Source organism: Cynocephalus volans, chromosome 11, assembly GCF_027409185.1.
Source record: "Cynocephalus volans isolate mCynVol1 chromosome 11, mCynVol1.pri, whole genome shotgun sequence".
Lineage (NCBI taxonomy): Eukaryota > Metazoa > Chordata > Mammalia > Dermoptera > Cynocephalidae > Cynocephalus > Cynocephalus volans.
Genome location: NC_084470.1, coordinates 49,700,082 through 49,721,081, shown reverse-complemented (window position 1 = coordinate 49,721,081; position 21,000 = coordinate 49,700,082). Strand labels below are relative to the sequence as shown.

The following is a 21,000-nucleotide window of genomic DNA, read 5'->3' as shown; positions in this document are numbered from 1 at the left end:
TGACTTTGGCTTTAAAAAAGTAAAACAAGCACACCTCTGTACATCTACATCTGTCCTCTTTAATGGTTAGCTGCTAATGACACTGAGATAGCAAGAAAAGTAATCATGGTACACAGGACACATATCTGCTAGCTGCTGGCTACTCCCCAAATCAGAACTCTGAGTAGCAAAGGCAAGAAAGAAAATAAGCCTTGTTCCAGGGAGAAGTCCATGGCCAGAAGCAGTAAGTGACAGGACTCAGCTTCTGTATGAGGAGAAAGGAAACTGGAGGCCTTGTGTCCTCTTTACTGTCATGGAGAACAACCAAGTACAGTGATAAGATTAAGAACTCTAGTTTGAATTCCAACTATACGTCTTTTCAGCTGTGTGACATTGAACAAGTTACTCTGCCTCTAAGTCTTGATTTCATCATCTATAAACTGGAGATAATAATTTTTCCTTAAGGGGCTGCTGTGAGAATTTAACGAATTAATGCTTAGCACAATGCCTGGCCCATAGTAAGCAGTAAATAAGAGCTATATTCATTACTGTTTGTATTATTATACTAGGTTTTCTAAATGAGTTTAGTAGTAAATAAACTACATTTTTATTTTATTCATATGCTCTCAAAAACCTTTAAACCAGAAAAATTTGTATCATCCTTTAAAAGCAAAACATCTAAGGGACAAAAACTTCACAACATATTTCATTAAATAACAAATTAGAAATTATTTTGTTTTCAATGTTTTTGATGCCTCACCTCTCCCAGGAGTAAATTCAAATCGAATATCATTTAGTTCTTTTTTGGAATTCCTATAAAAGAAAGCAGAATGTGTAAAATAAAAATTTCTGAATGCATGCATAGAGATTCTGCCAACATATACTAGTAAAGCTATGCCTCAAGAAAGATTTTTCTTTTCCCACAGATCATATAATTTACCTTGATGTGTTCACACCATGGGGCTCAGAGCAAACGACTCAGAATGATCACCTCATTATCCTGTAATCTTTTTAATGTATGTCCCTCATTGACATTAAAATTTCATGCCTTTGAGGAGATTCTAATATGCCCATTCTCATCCTTATCCCACTAAGATGATCACATAAATTAAGAGAAAAATCCATATGAGCATAAGGAGGTGTGATTAAAATGATACAGGATGCCTTTTTCATGCTTATCCCCACTCCCACATGCCCACTATGCCTAGCAGAGTACCTTGCCCACCACTGGTGATCAGTCTTGGCAGACTCATTAAATGAGATATATGATGCTCCCCCAAATTCCACAGGTGGTCAGTGGAGAATACACAAAACTGGGATGAGAAAAAACTTTAGAGGTAGTTTTTATACAGGACTTAATGAATAGGCAGGATTTGGGAAGGCAGAGAGGATGGGGAAAAGCAGTACTATTAACACACAACTCCAGAAATTCAAGCATGTGACTGGTGAGGCAGAGTTACAGTGGTACCACATCATGAAGATTAAGCAGGCTCCCTGGAGGTTCTGGTTGAAGGCGGAGAAATTAAAACATTATGTCTAAAGACAAACACACAGCTCATCACTTAGGACCCTAATCCATTTTATCTAAGCAATGTAGAGGGGTCATATTTATTTGACAAATACACTTAAGGATGTTACTGAAATTGTGCTTAAACTACCCATCCCAAACACAACCTGCCCCAAAATGATTTTCCTTTGCATTGCCTCCTCTCTACACTGTACATACATACTTACACTTCTGCATATCAACCACCTGAAATTTGCTTTCAGCTGTGTAAGTACATACTACAAATCAACTTCCAACCTACACTTGATTATCAAGGGAATCACTGAATTTTCTCTTTTCTTGGTATCCTTCCACAATATCTCAGAGTACTATACATAGTCTGTGCTTAATATATAATTATTCAATCTATCTTTCTGAAAGCTGAATAAAATTAAGATTGAACTGTTCTGCCTAAGTTTAGTGATTTAATTGGCATGCCAAGACAAATACCTTCAAAGACAACAACATGGTATATTGAATTAAATGTTTTTTAATCAATTCTTTTGGTCATTTATCTTCAAAGTTTTCATCAGTGAGAGTAAGAATCCAGCCTCCTACTTCCATAAACAGTCTGGAACACAGTTCATTAAAAGCTAACTAGATCACTTACAGCTATCTTCTCCACCTTCCTTAAGCACATGTCAAATAGAATTTTTGAACTGTCTATTAACTGCTATAAGACTTCAAAACAATTTTTTTTAAGGATACCAGTGGTACTCTTTGGGTACAATTAAAATAGGATGGAATTACCAATTACCATAATAATTCATAACTATTTGAGATAAGACTGGGTATACTGAGTAGGTTCTTTTAAGGGAAAGATAACCAAATCTGCTTTCCTCACATTTATAGCATAATTTCACCGCTCCTGGTGAGAAGATCAAAACATTCTCAAAACAGCTCTTGCTGCCTTTATCTCTAATTATGACCTCACCAAGAAGATGACTAGGAATTCATATGTCAATGAGGGATGAATGAATGGTAATTCAGTGGAACTCTTCTTTAAAATGTTAGTAATAGTTAAAGAAGGCCTGAGCTGTCTCAGATGAGGATTTTAGTATTAATCTTTTTTCAAATACATTTATGAATAGAAAGAGACCTAATTAGAGCAATACAACAGCCATAGCTACCTGATAAAAAAGCTTTGGAATCCTAGCCCAACTACTGGCAGAAGGAGGGGGTTAAAATGAACAGATTGTTACCTATGGCACTTCCGCTGAGCAAACTGTCAGGACCTATCTATATGCCCCCACCAAGAACCACCAACTTAGAATACTTGGTATAAAACAGAAACACACTAAAAATAATATATTTAGAGGTTTTTCTTTTCATCTTTTAAGAACAAGACCTGTATTTGATCTATCACAATCAACTCCCCCTCCTTGGGTTAGCTGATCTCAGAGTCCCTGGAGCTTATATGGTAACAATTAAAAGACTAATCTTCGCATAAGCCAGGTATTACTGCTCCCCTAAAAACGGTTTCTCAATTACAGACCATGCTTCCTACCCCAAACTAGCTATACTGCAAATGCACAAATTAACCACTATTAGTGTAGAAACAATTAAGAGAATGTGTGCACTAGTAAGTCAAAACACACATCTGTTAACATCCTCGTCTTTACACTGTTGCTATTATTTCTGAGGAAATAACATACCTGCAAGCAAATAGCACTTGATGCTGGGAGAACACACAATCCTATTCAGTTACTTTCGGCATAGACTATTACAGCATATGCAGAGTATTCAGAGAACAAAAAATGTCTACTTACCTTAATCTTAGTACTAGACTGATTGGGATCTTGGTTTCTTGTGAACCTGCTCCTGAAGACAGAACCTAAAAAGCATTGAAAGATATAAAGTCATTGTCTGGAATATTAAGCATGGAGGTGATTAACTGTCATCTGCTGAGGAATCATCCACTTGGCAGCAATTTTCTTCATCTCCAGCTGAGGTCATCCTAGACCTTAGGACACTCCCTGCTGTGGGGGGACATGCACTCCAAGATAGCAACAAAAGCTGAATATCAGCTTGAGTCAAACACAATTAGAAAGATAACTCTCAAACCCAGATGAAATTCCACATATAGCCACATTTAAATTTTGTATTTTTGAAGCCCCTGCTCCCCTCTACAAGGGTGAAAAACATTAAGATAGATTTTTCACTTTGTACCACATGGCAGCACAAAAGGTAGGGCCTAAACCAGCTGCCCTTCAGAAATCCATCCAACCTGGAGGTTTCAGGTTTTTTTGTTTTTTTGTTTTTTTAATGGTTAAACTAACCCTCTCTGAAAACTGTACAGCTACTCCTTGCTTACTGGAGGACATTCATTCTATCTAAGTTGTTTACATAATGAATTCAACATTTCCATTAGTTTTCCTAAGATGACTGTATCTTTTCCCATATGAAAAAATAAAGAAATGGAAAGCTTGGGGGATGAAAAGGTTAAATGAAGTCAGCGCCATGACTAACTGGAAGTGCTCAGAGCAGTAGTTTCCAAAGGCAGAACACAAGATGATCCACTGGGTTGCAAAAGAAAAACATCAGAACTTAAATTTCTATTTCTTTTCAACTAAAATGTTAGAAAAGAAAATGAACCTTCTAATATTTAGTAAATGAACTGATACTGAAACCCTTACTCTAACCATGTGACACAAAGTCACATGTTGTATCTGAGGTTTCCTGAGGGGAAAGTGGCAGTTACACAGTATGCAGTTCACAGTGGGGCCTTCTTTAATTCCGCATCTTTCAGTGTAGTATGATTTAATAAAGTTTGTGTCTGCCTGATTAAATGGGTTTACAAATTGCAATATCTTTTTAACTCAACCCTTATTAAAAAAATCAATTCTAACACAATTGACCAGTATCTTAAAGAGTAATATAGAAAAACTATGAATTGAACAGAGTATTAATAAATAACACAAGCCTAAGTGAACAAAAAGAAAATAGCACAGCTGTTGATTTTCTAGTCTCTGTATAAACTCCATCAGCTGCATTCTGAAGTTAAATGTAATAAAATCTAATGCAGCAGAGCTGACAAGAAATTAGCCAAGATTTTTTGATGTGTGGAATGTTTCCATCATTAACTTATTTTGTTAAAACCTGTAAAACCTGTATGATCTGTAAAACCTGTAAAATCTGTAAAAACCTATATGATCCTTGTAAAACTCTCTTATCTGCAAATGTTTAAAACTGTGAAGAAAGAATTTCTAACTTGTTTTAAAATCTACCAAGATATCATATGTGATTACATTAGGTTTTGTTACACATTAGTATCTGCCATTTTCATCTACCCACCAGGCTGACCATGAAAGCATATCCCCACTTTACCTGAGCTGTTTTTGCTGGCTCTGCAGGTGGTGGGAGGGAGACTTGAGTTGGTTGTGTAGGCATTTGACCAGATGGCTGAGGTAGGTTAGCAGAAATCTGTTCTGGAACTTGGAGCAAAGTACCAATGGGATCAGTTGTTGCAAAGAGCTGTTAAGAAAAACACACATACAGTGCTGCTTAAGTTGAGTGAAAAGGCAACAGGACAGGTCTTCCGACAGCCAAGGGCAGCCTCATCAGATGACATTTTCAAAGCTGTTTTTGTGTAGTGTACTGGCATATGACTATTTCTCTGAATATGTCTATTCCAAATGGAAGTCAAATACTTCTATGCCTTTTAGATTAACAACTTTCTGAGGTATAACTTACATCCCTCTAAATTCATCCATTGTAAGTATACAATACAATGATTTTTTTTGCACAGTTCTATGAACAGTGCAACCATCACCACAATCGAGTCTTAAAACACCTCCATCACCCCAGAAAGTGCTCCCGTGCCCATTTATAGTTAATTCCTGCTTCCACACCCAGCCCTAGATGTGGAATCTACTAATCTACTTTGTCTCTATAAATTTGTCTTTTCTGGACATTTCATATAAATGGAATCATATAATATGTAGTCTTTTGCATTTGACTTCTTATACTTTGCGTCATATTTATTTTTAACCATACTTATTCCATCCCCTTTGCCCAGCAAAACAGCACCTCCAAAATACAAACTTAGAGATGTAATACAAAATTATAGAAGATACACTTTTCTATGTGTGGGAACTTTCTATTATTAGAAAGAAAGACAACCAACCAGTGATTCCTTAACATATCTGAAATGCATTTCAAAAATGCATGTGAAACTTTATAACTAACATAGACATTATATATATTATTTTGTATGTTTGAAATATTTCATAAATTTCATATTTCATAAATGTAATTTTGGGGAAAAGACTGATGTTGAGTACAAAAACAAGCTAAACATATTCAAAATTATACAGTTAAGTGGAGAAAAAATTTATATAGTTAATGGCCAAAATTTAGAGTTAAAGAGAAAAAAAATTCAAAGGGCAATGACAGAGGCCTAATAGCTAATACTGTATAAGCAAAATCAAGGAGACAGGAGAGTAAAATTTTGTGTTCATTTAACTAATACACAACAGGAAGTCATACATTACTCATTTGTTCTATATTTTGATAGAAAAAGAAAACTTCTGGATTAGCTTTGAAAATGTTAATATAATTATTAGTACTATTTCAAAAGGACAGTTAGCTTCTAAACTGTATGAAAATATATGTTTATAATAAAGACAGAAAGGATATATAAAACAAAGTAAGGAGAGGATATGCAGAAATTGAAACCCTTGTGAACTGTTGTTGGGAATGTAAAATGTGCAGCCTCTATGGAAAACAGTATGGTGGTTCCTCAAAAAATTAAAAATAGAATTACCATACAACCCAGCAATTCTACTCCTAGATATATACCCAAAAGAATTAAAAGCAGAGTCTCAAAGAGATATCTGTACACCCAGGTTCATGGCAACATTATTCACAACATCTAAAAGGTAAGAAGCAAACCAAGTGTCCACTGAGAGATGAGTAGGCAGACTATGCTGTATATACACAATGGGCTATTACTCAGCCTTAACGTATGCCACAACGTGGATGAACCTTAAGGACATTATGCTAAATGAAATAAGCCAGTCACAAACAGACAAACACTGTTTGATTCCACTTACTTGAGGTTCCTACAATAGTCAAATTCAGAGACAGAAAGCAGAACGGTAGTGTCCAGGGTCTGGGGCAGGGGAGGATGGGGAGTTACTGTTTAAGGAGTACAGAGTTCTAGCTTGGGAAGATAACGTAGTTCTAGAGATGGACAGTGGTGATGGTAGCGCTCTAGTGTAAATGTGCTTAATGCCAACGAACTGTACATTTGAAAACGGTTAAAATGGTTACATTTTACGTTATGTGAATTTTATTACAATTAAATTTTAAAAACAGAGTAATGAGCCTGAGAATATGAGTATGGGCATGTGAGAGTTCATGTGGAGATGCTATTTAGGCAAGAAATAAAGAGAGGTCTTAAAAAACTGGATAATCGGTAAAATATCCTCTCATTCAATTTCTAAGAAATTAAGAATTAGTCAAATTAGGTTAAGTTAGAAGTAACAAATAATCCTAAAATATTAGTGGATTACAACAACGAAAGTTATTTCTTGTACACACTTCATGTCTACCTCTGGCCAGCAGGGACTAGTAAAGTTTAGTATCATCCTCACTCAGGGATACAGGTCATGGTGCCAGGGATAAGGAAACAGAAGGAATAACAGAGTGGCTCTTCCTTCTACTAACATGTCATTGGCCAAAGTAATTGACATGGCCACGTGTAATTTCAAGGGGCAGGGAAATGCAATTCTATCATGTACCAAGAAGAGGAGCCAGAAATATTAGTGAACAGCAGTTCTAATATAAGTTATCAGATACTGGCCTGTTAATATGCTAAGGTACAGTATTTGTTTTCAATCTTAAATAATACAGTTCTATGTACACAAGTTGTATACAAAATTGTGTATACAAACTGTGTGCTAAGGACACAAGAAGTAAAAAAATTTGTTATTTTAGCCTAGTGGCAAGAATAGAATTGGCTTAAGAGCAAGAAATGTGTGCCATTAAACCAAATACTGAGCTCAGAATGAAGACAGTGACAAAAGGAAAACTATATGACAGAATGGATACACAAAATGATTGTTTTTGTCAGGTAATAAGTATAAGGAAAGCCAGCCTAACAGTATTCTATTTATAAGGGTTCTTGTCATGCTGAGGCAGTAACTACAGAAAACAGAATCTATTAAAATTAAAACCAAAACAAAACAAAAGCACATATACCCTAACAAGAACTCGTAATTATAATTACTTACTTCAGAATTTGAAAATGATTCTTTCACTCGTGGAGACTACAAGAAATACAAAAAAAGGATGCTTGTTAACTCAGAAGTCAGGTTACTGGTAGTCATTCCCAAACTGCAAGTAATGTTGAATGCAAATCCACTCCATTTCATTCTGATCCATATGTCAACTCACCAGCAACTCTAGTAAAAGTTTTCTAGAAAAAGAAAACTGTCATGATACTTTTGTATTCTTTGTCCAGGTAGCCTGTAATGAATGCATCAATGCACTTAGCGTATTTTAAAATTTCACAATTTGAACTTTATAAACAAACATAATGGGACTGTGTGAGTTCTCAGGTAGTAGGGAAGTTACATTCTTCAAAGTGAAATTCTTCCTATTAATCATGAAGGTATTATGTGCATAAGATCCCAGACCAAACCTAAACCTTCAAACTAATTATCCAACACATTTTTATTTTTATTTATTTTTTTTAATTTTTATTTTTTAATTTTTATTTTTATTTTTTCGTGACCGGCACTCAACCAGTGAGTGCACCAGTCATTCCTATATAGGATCCGAACCCGCGGCGGGAGCGTCGCCGCGCTCCTAGTGCAGCACGCTACCGAGTGCGCCACGGGCTCGGCCCCATCCAACACATTTTTAAAGCAGAGAAATTCTGATTAGGAACTTTAATGGAGAAAACTCTTGAGCCAAAATTGAAGAACAATGATCTGAAAGTTGCATTTCAAGAGTCTACTACCCTTACTCTTGGTGCTATATATTTGGGGATCTGGTAGGTAAATAAATGTGAGTGGTTCAAAAAAAAAAAAAAAAGACTGGCTAGAGGAAATAAATCAATATGTTAATACAAAAAGAGGTGAGGTCTCAAGTACCTGGTATAAACCAACATCTATTTGGAAATGACCAATTATGATCTGCCATATGAAAATCTAAGCTAAGTTTATTTAGTAAATCATAACAGTTAGTAGTAATTCTGGATACAGACACTGTAGTTTACCAAAAAAACTTACTTCTAAACAATTATGTCTATGATAAATTCTACCAACTATGACTTTAGTCAGACTACTTAAAAGGTCAACTTAAGTTTTTTATTTTCATCACCATTTTATTAAGGAGAATCAAGGTTCACATAATGGCTAATGGGGCATAGCAAGTAAGTGGTCAACCCACAACTTTTTCAAAAAAACTCTGTATTTAGAAATAATTTCAAACCTATGGAAAAGTTGCTAGAATAAGAACAATACAAAATTATCAGCATGCAACAAGGTACAATTCACAATGTCTGGCATTCAATCAAAGATTACCAGGTATGCAGAGGCAGGAAAACACTCCTCAAGCCAAAATGAAGAGAATAATCAACCAACAAAACCGATCCAGACAGAACTGACATGGCTGTTAGAATTAGCAGAGAAGGACATTAAAATAGTTATTATAATTGTATTACATTTCTTCAAATAGTTAAGGAGAGACATGGAAGACATTTAAAAAAATGAAACAAAACAAATCAAACTATTACACTATTACAATGCCTGAGATGAAATACAGACTGAATGGGATTAGCAGCAGATTAGATATTGCAGAAGAGAAAATAAACAAACTTGAAGGCTAGCATAGAAACTATGAAAAATGAACAGGGACAAAAAAGAATTTTTAAAAAACGAAAAAATCAGTGAGCTGTGAGAAAATTTTGAGTAGCCTAATACACATACTATTGGAGGACAGAAAAAAATATTAAAGATATAACAGTTGAAAAATTTCCAAATTTGATAAAACCTATAAATCCACAGATCCAGGATACTCAACAAACCCCAAGCATAAGAAATATAAAGAAAAATACAACCTATGCATATCACAATCAAATTGCTCAAGCCCATTTATAAAGAGAAAATCTTAAAAGCAACCAGAGTAAAAAGACATGTTACTTATAAAGGAACAAGATAAGGATGTCATGAGATTTCTTAGTGAAAACATGCAAGCAAGAAGATGGTGAAAAATATCTTTAAAATACTGAAAGCCTGTTAATCTAAATTCTCTACCCTCTGAACATATCTTTTCAAAACAAAATTGAATCGGAGACATGTTCAGACATAAAACCTTAAAAAAATAATCACTAGCTGACCCACAACACAAAAAATGTTAAGGGAAGTTCTTTAGGCATAAAAAAGGATATAAAAATCTGGATCTATGTAAGAGTCTTTATGATGAATGTGTTAAATTTTGTCAAAGGCTTTTGCAGAATCTATGAAAATAAGAATATGATTTTTTTCCCTTAGACTTATTAATATTATAAGATTTCCTAATACTGAGTCATCATTGCACCCCACCACATTTGGTAATGGTATATTCTTTTCTTAACATAGCCTAACTTAGTTTTAAAAGACTCACTTTTAAGAGAGAAAAAGAAAAGAATTCAAGGTCTTGAAAATGGCTATAAAAATCATATGAGAAATACTAGACAGAGAGCTACTTATTCTGTGGGCAAAGTATGTAATTTTCTATACTGTTTAGATACCAGCATATTATGTTATGAAAAAGCTACTATAACTATTTCAGAACTACTAAATTTCTCTCACAGGTAATGAGTGAAAATCAGATTCTGAAAAGCTATAATTTACCATAGCTCTGGTAGCTTTAATGGAACACTACATGAGAGTCTCAATTCAGAGAGGAGTCACATGAAAAAGTAAGGAAGAAAGGGTGCCATAGTCTCACATTTGTTAAGAAGCATTAAGCTCAAAATTGTAGGTAAACTAATGTTTACATTTGTTATCTTTTGAAGAGCTTTTCCAAGCCTAGAGCTTACATTTTTGCCAGTTTTCATTGACAAGGACTTTAGAAACTTAGCTCTCCAAAAGGACTAGACTTAAAACCTCATTGGGTAAACAAAGTCAACAAATATTCAGTGTTTATCTCAAAGAGTTAGAAGTGCTCTTACCAGAGCAAATCTTAAAAGCAGGCAGAGATATATCACTATACTCACTATTCATCCCACAACAAAAGGTCTGAGCAGTCAAGGGTAACCTCAAACACTTAAATTTTCTGTATATATATCTACACATCTGTTCTTGGGAATGAGTACTGACAACCAACTTAAGGCATAAACTTTAGGTATGAGTGATGAAATGAACCAGAAGGAAGACCCTTGTCTCCACTACTTCTACCAAAAACTAACATGTGTGCATACACATGCACGCACAGACAGATACCCAGTATATATCAATTGAAGGAAAAGTACACTGTTCCTACTCAGGTAGAAGAATAATAGACTTTGGGAACAAAGCTTCTATTGCTAGGCCTTCAGGTTCACTAATCTTTTCTCCTGCAATGTCTCATTGGCCATTAACCCAGTGTAATTTTCATCTCAGACATTACAGTTTTCACACCTAGATTTGGGTCATTTTTATATCATAAATATTGTCATATTCAAACAGATGTGCCAGTCCAATTTCCCATGCAGAATTAACTGGGCCCTGTTATTAGTAAGTTGTTGAAAGAAATTCTGTCACCAACATTTGTATTCTTTATATTTTAATTGGTTAAACTGAATAAGAAGCATAGAAGGTTCTAGCTAAAGCATACAGTTTCACAAAATTTACCCTGAGTTGTGAAATTGCCGCTTTCCCTTCCTCACTTTCTTCATCAAATTCATCATCACTCCACTCCCAGCCTCCATCCTCTGTCTTATGAAGACGGCCACTGGAACCTGGTACTCTCCGAACCTGCTCATTAGGAAGAGATGTGAATTAGAGTAGTGTTACACATTTACTAAGTAGAAAACTCAATCATATTTCTCTCTCCTACTAATTAACCCATTAAGTAAATAATCATTTTCCTCATAAGTAAATACCAAATTCATATCCTCCAACCCTCACTTGCTCTCTGTTCACAACCTCCACCATCTGTCTTTCGTCACAACCACTGACCTTCCCTGTACTTCTATACTCTTGGCCCAAATAACATCAAAATCCGTATGTGAAGTCACAGGTCAAAACTGATTGTTTCAATGTCCTGAGATGCTTGAGAAAAAAAAAAAGGTTCTAAGTCCCTCAAATAAAATAAACCCAAGATAAAGAGTTTGCTTGCTTTTTTTCTTTAGTTTTTTAAATTAAAACTATACTTGCACATAGTTTGAAAGTACCAGAGCTGTGTGAGTTTTGTTAAGAAAAACAGCAATCTCCAAACCTCCATCTTCTTTCCCACAGGGAACCACTTCAACTCATTTTAGCTTATATTTTTGGAAATTATATTCAAGTCTCTAATGTGTTTATATCATTACTCCTTGATTTTTTGGTTTTAGGAATTAAAACCTTCTATAGTGGGAATTTCCACTATAGAAGATGACAATTTATTATAAACCACCTACCCTTTTCTCAAGAAATACTATAATTTTGGTTAGATCAATATTCAGCATTTGCATAACATGATTATACACATGGTACTCACAGCTGAGCCTTATTGAATATTACCAATACTTTTCTTTCCTGTGCACCTTTTCTGTTTTTCTACAGTTAATATTTATTCTTTCTCAGCTGTGTAAATCTCCTCTCATCATATTCAAACACATTAGGTATTCTATCAGTATCATCTTCTTAAAGAAGCCTCTCACTAGAAGCTCCCGATCTACTCCACCACAGACTGGTTTCATACCAGGTCTGTTTCAAATCACACTCTACCATCATCCAGAGGACTGAACTTCCTGGATCACATGACTTCTCTGTTTTTAGATTAAGCACTTTCTCCACTATTAGAATGGTACATTTATTAAAGCTATTCATTCTGAACTTATCTTAATTCCATCCCCATACTTCACTCATGGTTTGGTTAAAAAAAAGAAGTCTGGATTAGAAATCCTTTTCTTCTATAATTTTGAAGACAACTGCTCCAACGTAATCTGGCTTCCAGAGGTGCTACTAAAGTCATCATTACTCCTAATCTCGTTTGTGACACTTCCTCCCTTCTCTGGAAGGCCACGGATTTTTCTTTTGGCCCCCAAGTATTCTAACCTGTCATGATAATGTGCGTTAGTGTTAGTCTATTTTCATTTATTTTGCTAAGTACTCAGGCTCTTTCAATCTGGAAATTCATGACCATCAGTTTTGGGGTTTTTGTTTGTTTGTTTTTTGGTGAAAATGGAAGTCAGCTTTTATTTAGGAATACTGGTGAGCTGAGGAGAGATGTTAGGCTAACCAATCTGTCCAGTAAACCTGAAAGAGAATGGCCAGGCTAAAGCCATCTCAAAGACTTAGATTTACTGAGGGGTTTTTAAAGGAGGGGCTGAGGGAACGGAATGTGGAAGGGGAAAAGCAAAAAAGGGTACATGAGCTACGAGGATTCCATGTCTATGCATCAGATACAAGGTCTCGCCAAGGCTTCTTCTGATTTCTGTTCTCATCTCCACAGTTATCTCAGGACCCTGCAAGACTTTGATTTCTTCCAGAGTAGAATCATCTTTTCTGCAGTGTTCTGTGTAATTTTGCTTCGCAGAGCTCTGATTGACTTGGCTGGTACCCAAGGACAACTTCCAGGCATTTGGCCTTGATCACTTCTCAAAACTAGTTTCAGAGGCTAGGAAGTCCATCTAGAGAACACATCTGGTGAGGGTCTTCTTTGCTGGTGGCTTTATAGGCACCATCCGTTTTGGAAATTTTTCTTGGAATTATTTCTTTAATGATTTTCTTCTTTTTTAATCAATTCTTTTCTGGAACTCTTCTTACTCAAATACTGAACCTTCTCCAACGATCCTCTAATGTTCTCATCTTTTCTCTTCTGTTATCTGGGCCTTTTGTCTCTCCTTTCTGGGAAACTACTTCAATTTTATCCTACAACCTTTGCATTGAATTTTTTCATTTCTTCTATGTCTTCAATTTCCAAGAGCTTTTTGTTGCTTGGTGGTATCATTCCCTGAATGCTCCCTTTTAAAAAATAATGGCTTTATTGAGGTGTAATTCATATATCATACAACTGACACACTGAAAGTTATATAATTTGATGATTTTTAGTATATTCAGAGTTGTGTAACCATAACTACAATCAAATTTGAAACATTTTATCCCTGCCCTCCCAGAAAACATGCCATACCTATTATCAGTCACTGCCCTTTTCTCTCCAAACCCACCAGTGCTAAACAATCACTAATCTACTTTCTGTCTCTATATATTTGCCTATTCCAAACATTTCATTTAAATGGAATCATACAACATATGGTCTTTTGTGACTGGCTTCTTTTACTAGCACAATGTTTTAAAGGTTCATCCATGTTATAACATGTATCAACACTTCATTCCTTTTTATTGCTGAATATTGCATTATACTGATACACCACATTTTATATCCATTCATCAGCTGATGAACATTTGGGTTGTTTCTGTTTTTTGGTTATTATGAATAATGATGCTGTGAATATGTGTGTATATATGGTTTTAATTCTCTTGGGTATACCTAGGAATGGAACTGCATGGTCATATTGGAACTCTGTTTAGCCTTTTGAGGAACTGCCAGACTATTTTCCAAAGTGGCTGTACCATTTTACATTCCTATTAGCACTGTATAACAATTCCAGTATCTCCACATCTTTACCAACAGCTATTACAGTCTGTCTGTCTTACTATAGCCAAACTAGTGGGTGTGAAGTGGTATCTCATTGTTACTTTGATTTGCATTCCTCTGATGATGAATAATATCGAGCATCTTTTGGCTCAATGTTGGCCATTAGTATATCTTCTTTGGAAAGAAAGATTTCTATTCAGATCCTTTGCCCATTTTTTAAATTGACTTATTTGTCTTTTTATTATTGAGTTGCAGGAGTTTTTTATATATTCTAGATACAAGTCCTTTATCAGATACATGATTTGCAAATATTTTCTCCCATTCTGTAAGCTGTCTTTTCACTTTCTTGGTGGAATCTATTGAAGCACAAAAGTTTTTAATTTGGATATAGTCAATTTATCTTTTTTCCCTTTTATTGCTTATATTATTGGTGTCATATCTAAGAAAGCTTTGCCTAACCCAAGGTGCCAAAAATTTACCCCTGTATTTTCTTCCAAGTTTTATAGTTCTTACAGTTAAGTTTACAAACCATTTTAAGTCAATCTTTTTCAATGGTAAGAAATGACCTGACTTCATTGTTCTGCAGGTAAATATCCAACTGTCCCAGCACCATCTGTTGAATACTATCTTACCCACTGAATTGTCTTGGCATAAATGCTTCTTTTTAAATAGCATCATGTTCATCTCTTATGAATAAAACTCTTCTCAAAAGAGAGTTGTGATTTTATTTAAATTGCCTTTCTACATAGTCTGTTTCCTCTAAACTTTTTCCTCTGTTTAATTTGTCCTCCATCTTTCACATTAAGAGGTTTTCCTCAGATACACTGTGATCCTAGATTTCTGCTCAGATTTAAGAATAAAGAACTAAAACATTGAAAGCACTGAGCTTTAAAGTGGGTAAAGTTTGCTGACTATGGGCTTCACTGTAGAGTCATCTGCCTGTGGATTTCACAGGGGAATCTCCAATGTCAGTACCTTTAAGTCTTTCCTCTTGGGCTAGTCAGATTGATCAAACAAAGATCTTCCAGCCCTCTACTGTCAGCACCCAGGCCAGCAACAACAGACCCACCACTGGAAACCCCCTGACTCCTGAGTCATAGGAGGGTGGGGAAGAGGGGAGGGGGAACTGCCGGCCTCAGCCCTGCCCCCACCCCTGCTGTTGGCAACCAGTGAAGGAGCCAGCCATGGGCCACCCCTGCTCCCTCCCCCTACCCCCTCTGCAACATTTTAGAATGTAAAAAATAAATAAATAAAAATCTGAAAAAAAAAAAAAAAAAAAGAGCCTTCCAATGTACTGTCAAGGGGGTGATAAGTTGTTGTTGTTGTTTTATTTTTTGAATGCAAAACATCTTTATTTGCTTTGGACTGCCTTTCTTCCAGTAAGGCTAACTTTGAATACACAAGAAATTGATTCTGAGCTGATTAATAAATTTTTAAAGCTGGAACCTTAAAATGAAGGTTTAAGGATCCTGAAATATTATACTGTATTTTTTTTAAAAAGTAATGATTCTCATAAGAAACAGAAAACAACGTGAGGGAAGCGTAGGAAGAGAGATTGATTTGTCATTCTATATCTAGTGTAATGGAAAAGATTTTTTTGTACCAGCAGGACCTGGGTTTTGATTCTAGTCTTTCCACTAGCTGGCCATATGTCCTTGAGCATGTCACTTCTGGAATCTGGACTTGGTATCTCTCTTGGACGTTTACTATGATCACCTGAGTTGAATCCTGGGAAAGAATTCTAACAAGTGTAAAGCACAGTACAAATATAATGCATTATCTTGATTATCATCACCTCATCATTCTATTACAAGAATCCAAGTTATCATCCTCTTGCTGTTTTCAGCTTTGGGGTCCCAGAATCTTCTAGAACACAAGTTTTAACGCTTGTATTCCATAAGTTGAATAAAGTACTATGACTGGAGGTTCTTAAAATTCAGTATGTAAACATCCACTTAAACACCCTTTTACAGTAATTATGTTACCCCTATCTTTAGCTGTGCCTGGAGTCCTTCAGTTCAGAGACCATTTATATTACTTTTCAACAGAACTTTCAGACATATCCTGCGGTGCAATGTGAATAGGGGGAGGTGAACTACAATCTAACTCTATCCTCAGACTTTCAACCAATCCTCCTGCTTTTAGCCTTACTTTAACTCTCCTTTCTGGAAGTACCTGGTACTGCTAATTCCCTTACCTTTCGAGATTCTGTTGTATAAGACAGCTTCGAAGCATTCTTTAATGCTGGCTTGGCAATTATATTCCTCTCATTTGCTAAGTTACTTATTACTAATTTATTGGCATTGTAGTTTTGAAAATTTGGTTGCAGCTTTCAATGCTCCCATTTTTCATCCATTTGCGGTTTAAGCCTTTTCTTTTTATTCTCTTAACAATTCTTTTAGTAGATAATTTTTAGCAGGAGGACAGAAATAAATGCAGGCATTCACTGTGCTTTTTGAGGTTCAATCTTCTTAAATTAATCAGACTGCAGATACTAACTCAACATGTCTCTCAGAATTTACTGTAAACAATTATAAGCCTAGAGATTTTAATATGCATTCATATTATTTAGAGGCTATATACTGTGTCAGAAACTGTTCTAAGCCTATTGAAGATACAGCAATGAAGAGAAGTCCCCGTTCTCATTAAGATTTTTGTTCTAATGGTATAGGAAGACTAAAACGTCAGATGGTAAGTTCTTTTTTAAAAAATAAAGGAAAGGAATAAAAAATCATGGAAGAGTACTATTTTAGTTAAACTAGTCAGGGAAAACTATTCTGTGGAAGTGGCCACTTGAGTAGAGACCTGAAATGAAGTGGAGGAATAAGCCACATCAGTGTTTAACAAGTGGCTATCCATGAGAGTAATCTTCTAGGTACCTCCTCTCAGAGATATGACATTAGTTGGCTTGGGATGACACTGTTAATGTTTCTCTTTTTTTTTTAAAGTCCTCAGGTGATTCTGACATGTAACAATGGATGATAACCACTGATACAGGTAAAGAACATCTAAGGAAAAAAGTATAGCAAGTAAAAAGATCCTGAGGTAGGAGGGAAAATTATTCTAGAAGAGAGGAGGTATAACTTTTAAGTCTGAGAAAAAAACTTGTTGGTGCTTCTCAAGAACTCTTAAGGAAGAAAAAGTTCCTTAAGACTAGATCTGAGTATCCAAGTCTATAGAAAGATATATCTCTAAAATAGAGACAAGTTAATTGTGCTACCAGTGCTTAATAAGTATATCATTTCAAAGGGTTTAATATACTTCCCTGGTTCTTTATTAATCAAAACCTTCTGAATAATATCAGAATTCCCAAGGAGGAAGATCTATGGAAGAGAATAAGCCACTACTAGACATAATTACTCTAACTTCCTGGATGGGCCTACCACTATATATAAGGTATAAGGACCATTCCTTTTACTCCTTCAAGTCTGTGATCAGCAGAAGCCAGACTGTCTCATTTCCTTCATACTGGTACGTCTTCTTTAAGCAGAGATGTAAGAATGGGGAAAAGGAGGATTTTCCTCTCTCTCTACTGTTCCAGAGGTTTGTAAAAGTACATTCGGCCCTCTGTATCCATGGATTCTGCATCCATGGATTCAACCAACCATAAAAAATATTGGGGGGGGGGGTGGCTACCACTATACTAAACATGTGCAGACTTTTTTCCTTGTCATCATTCCCTGAAAAATACAGTATAACAGCTATACAGTGTTTATACTGTATTAGGTATTATACATAATTTAGAGATGATTTAAAGTATATGAGAGGAAAGTAAATGGGAGGATGTGTGTAAGTTATATGCAACTACTACACCATTTTATATAAGGGACTCGATCATCTACAGACTTTGGTGTCCAAGGGTCCTGGAACCCATCCCCTATGGATACTGAGGGACAACTGTATCATGGAAAAGAAAACTCATATATTTTGCCTGAACTGGGATCTTAATACAGTCTCTATGCTTACATTATGACCAAACTTCTTAGAAATTACTGATCTATAACAAGGTTCTTTTAATCTTTCAATAAAAGCAAGAGAAAATTTGGAGCTAGAAGAGAGTACTGTGACTTACATCCAAAGCTATAAATGCCATGTAAAATCAAAACTCACTCTGGTAATTGGAAACAGTGGTTAAACAGTGTTTAGAATTAATTCACCAATTACTATCTAACATTTCTTTTCATTCTAGCAGACAGCAGAGTAACATCTAGTGTTGGGGCTCAGAAATCAATATCCTAAAATATAGTGTTTGACTTGCTGGCCTAAAGCAGTCTGAAGGTCTCTCTGACCTTTCACCCCCTCCTGTCTCTCAATCCTCTGTCTCTCCAAAAGATAGGATAAAGCTGTTCTCTGAGGTTCTCTTATCTACTAGAAACCAAACCTCCAAACAATGCAATTTCCTTCGATCTTTCCCTGAAATTTCATTAACCAGAGAAGATTAAAACTCTTATCACAAAGAGTCTGAAAATTAAACACCACACCTAGAGCCCAGATGAACTTTGAACCTTGTCCCAAACCACTGTTTGTTCTCTGATCCCATTCAATTTCCAAAGAGAATCATTCACAAGGTAATGTCTGCCTCCCTAAAAATCATTTATTCCTACAGCCCCTTCTCCCCTTCCCCTATTAAGAAGATTATATAAGCATCTGTACCCCATTGGGTTACTGGATAATCATTTTCCTGCAATTCCCTGTGCTATGCATATTAAAATATATTTGCATGCCCTTTTCTCCTATTAATATGCTTTCTGCTAGTTCATTTTCAGTAAACCTTCAGAGGGTGAAAGGGGAAGCTTTTTCCTCTTTGCCCCTACACTAGACATAAAGTAGACCAATGATATTTGCTGAATAAATATATCAAAGAATGCTTTAGAAAGGGTTGAAAGAAAATGAGTAACACTCATATACTGCTAACAAAGCATTACTTAACATATACTTACAAAATGTAAAAATAAAATAAATATACTCTGAGCAATTTTCCAAGACTGAATTAAATCCCCATTTACCTTTTTAGCTCTTTCAGATATGGTTGGTGCTCTCTGCAATATTTTTTCTTGAAGAAATTCTTTATTCTGGAGAAGAAAAGTAAGTATTTTTTTCTTACAAGAAGTTTTTATCAAACCAAAAAATTGACATGGAACTTTTCACCACAACTAAAATGTGATATAGTAACTGTTTTACAAAGAAGTATGAGAAAAACTTCTATTCTTTTACTCTGAAGCTCCTTTAGTTCATTACTACCATGATTTTATAAATTGAGAAAGAGCTTTACTGTGTTGTATGAACCATTATCTATAAAAAGTTTGCTGTATCATATGTCCTTGAAGATCATGGTCCCATATTTCCAAAAGTAACATCCTTCTATCTGATATCTTTGGCAAATGAGATATTTTCTAATTCAGTAGTTAACCTTAAAATGAGAGTTCAGTATTTTTTCACAGATTATAATATAAGCAAAATTAATGTTCATTGTTTCTGTGATAGGTTTAACATGACATTTAAATTGACTAACATAAAAATGCATTTAATAAATTCCAGGCAAGTATCTTAATTATCCAAGATTGTATACTTAGTGCCCTCATGGAGGAAAATGAAGGAGAACACCCGTTAAAGATGGAGGCACTCTTGCTCTCCAGGATTTAGACTGTCAGCAGAAATGCAAAAAGACTGGGTCAGCAAAAATTCGCAAAGCTTAACCACAAACCACAGACTTCTTATTGAGTTACCTAGGAGATGGGGAGGGGTGGGAGAGGTTTACAGCTGGCTAAAACATATACAATACATGCCTGTACCCAATAAAGTTGCTTAGTGTGTGCACTAAGCCCCAGAACTTTGTGTCTGGTTTCTGGTTGCCCACCTCCCTAGGTGGCAGCCCCTAGCTCAAGGCATGCCTTGAGCAACTCACCTCACTGCACACTCTTGGCAGGGCTGCTTGGGGCCCTGCTCCCTGGGGGACTCCTGGCAGAGGCTACGTATAGTCCTGCCTCCTGAGACCCCCAGGACCAAGAGAAAGGCGCACCCTCAGCAATTACTTTATCTACCATCATTCTTTCCAACATAATCATCTTAAGAAACATAACTTCTGAACAGTCAACATAATGTGGGTAACTGAGGAACATCATATGAACATATAGAATCAAAAGCTAAAATTTCCTACCTTTGCTTTCTGGAAAAACTTGTGCCTTAACAGTTCTGCTGCTGTTGGTCTGAAACCAAAAAGAAAATTTTTACAGTTAATTCAAGTGTAATATGAGTTTCCATCTTCAAAAATGAGAAAATTATTTATTGAGCAGCAAAATAATAACTTAGTATATCCCACTTTCCTTAACCTGCTAAAAAGCAAAATGCAAGATAAACTTGGTACAAGATACTGAGTAGAATAAAAAACTCCAATATGAATGTTTTGATAATAATTACTATAGATTTTTTGAAAAATTCATTAGTAAAATATTTCTTTTGGAATCATGATTTCTTATTGACTTCCAATATAGCTGCTATTTAATATTATTATTTCACAAGAAGTAAGCTAGACAATATCTATCTAATATTTTTAGCAAATCATAAAAATATATTTAAACTCACAAAGAGAAAATGAAATGGACCAAATCAAGTCCTCCACTCCTTGCCACATGGCTGCCTGCCAGCCTTCAACTTAGGTAACTACAGAATCTTAAAAGATAGATTTCATTATTTCTGTTAAA

The 21,000-nt window shown here is 35.4% G+C and overlaps 1 protein-coding gene across 1 annotated transcript in view; it reads right to left on the bottom strand.

The window, feature by feature from the left end:
* The window catches only part of OXSR1 (oxidative stress responsive kinase 1), an 89,779-nt gene that overhangs the window by 4,872 nt on the left and 63,907 nt on the right, over positions 1 to 21,000 (bottom strand). The window contains exons 9-15 of the mRNA XM_063114465.1: positions 20,457 to 20,505; positions 19,306 to 19,371; positions 11,350 to 11,472; positions 7,762 to 7,797; positions 4,853 to 4,999; positions 3,295 to 3,359; positions 740 to 792 (exon numbers count right to left, since the gene is read on the bottom strand). Of these exons, the coding sequence (XP_062970535.1) occupies positions 740 to 792; positions 3,295 to 3,359; positions 4,853 to 4,999; positions 7,762 to 7,797; positions 11,350 to 11,472; positions 19,306 to 19,371; positions 20,457 to 20,505 (539 nt within the window). The remainder of the gene's footprint in view (positions 1 to 739; positions 793 to 3,294; positions 3,360 to 4,852; positions 5,000 to 7,761; positions 7,798 to 11,349; positions 11,473 to 19,305; positions 19,372 to 20,456; positions 20,506 to 21,000) is intronic.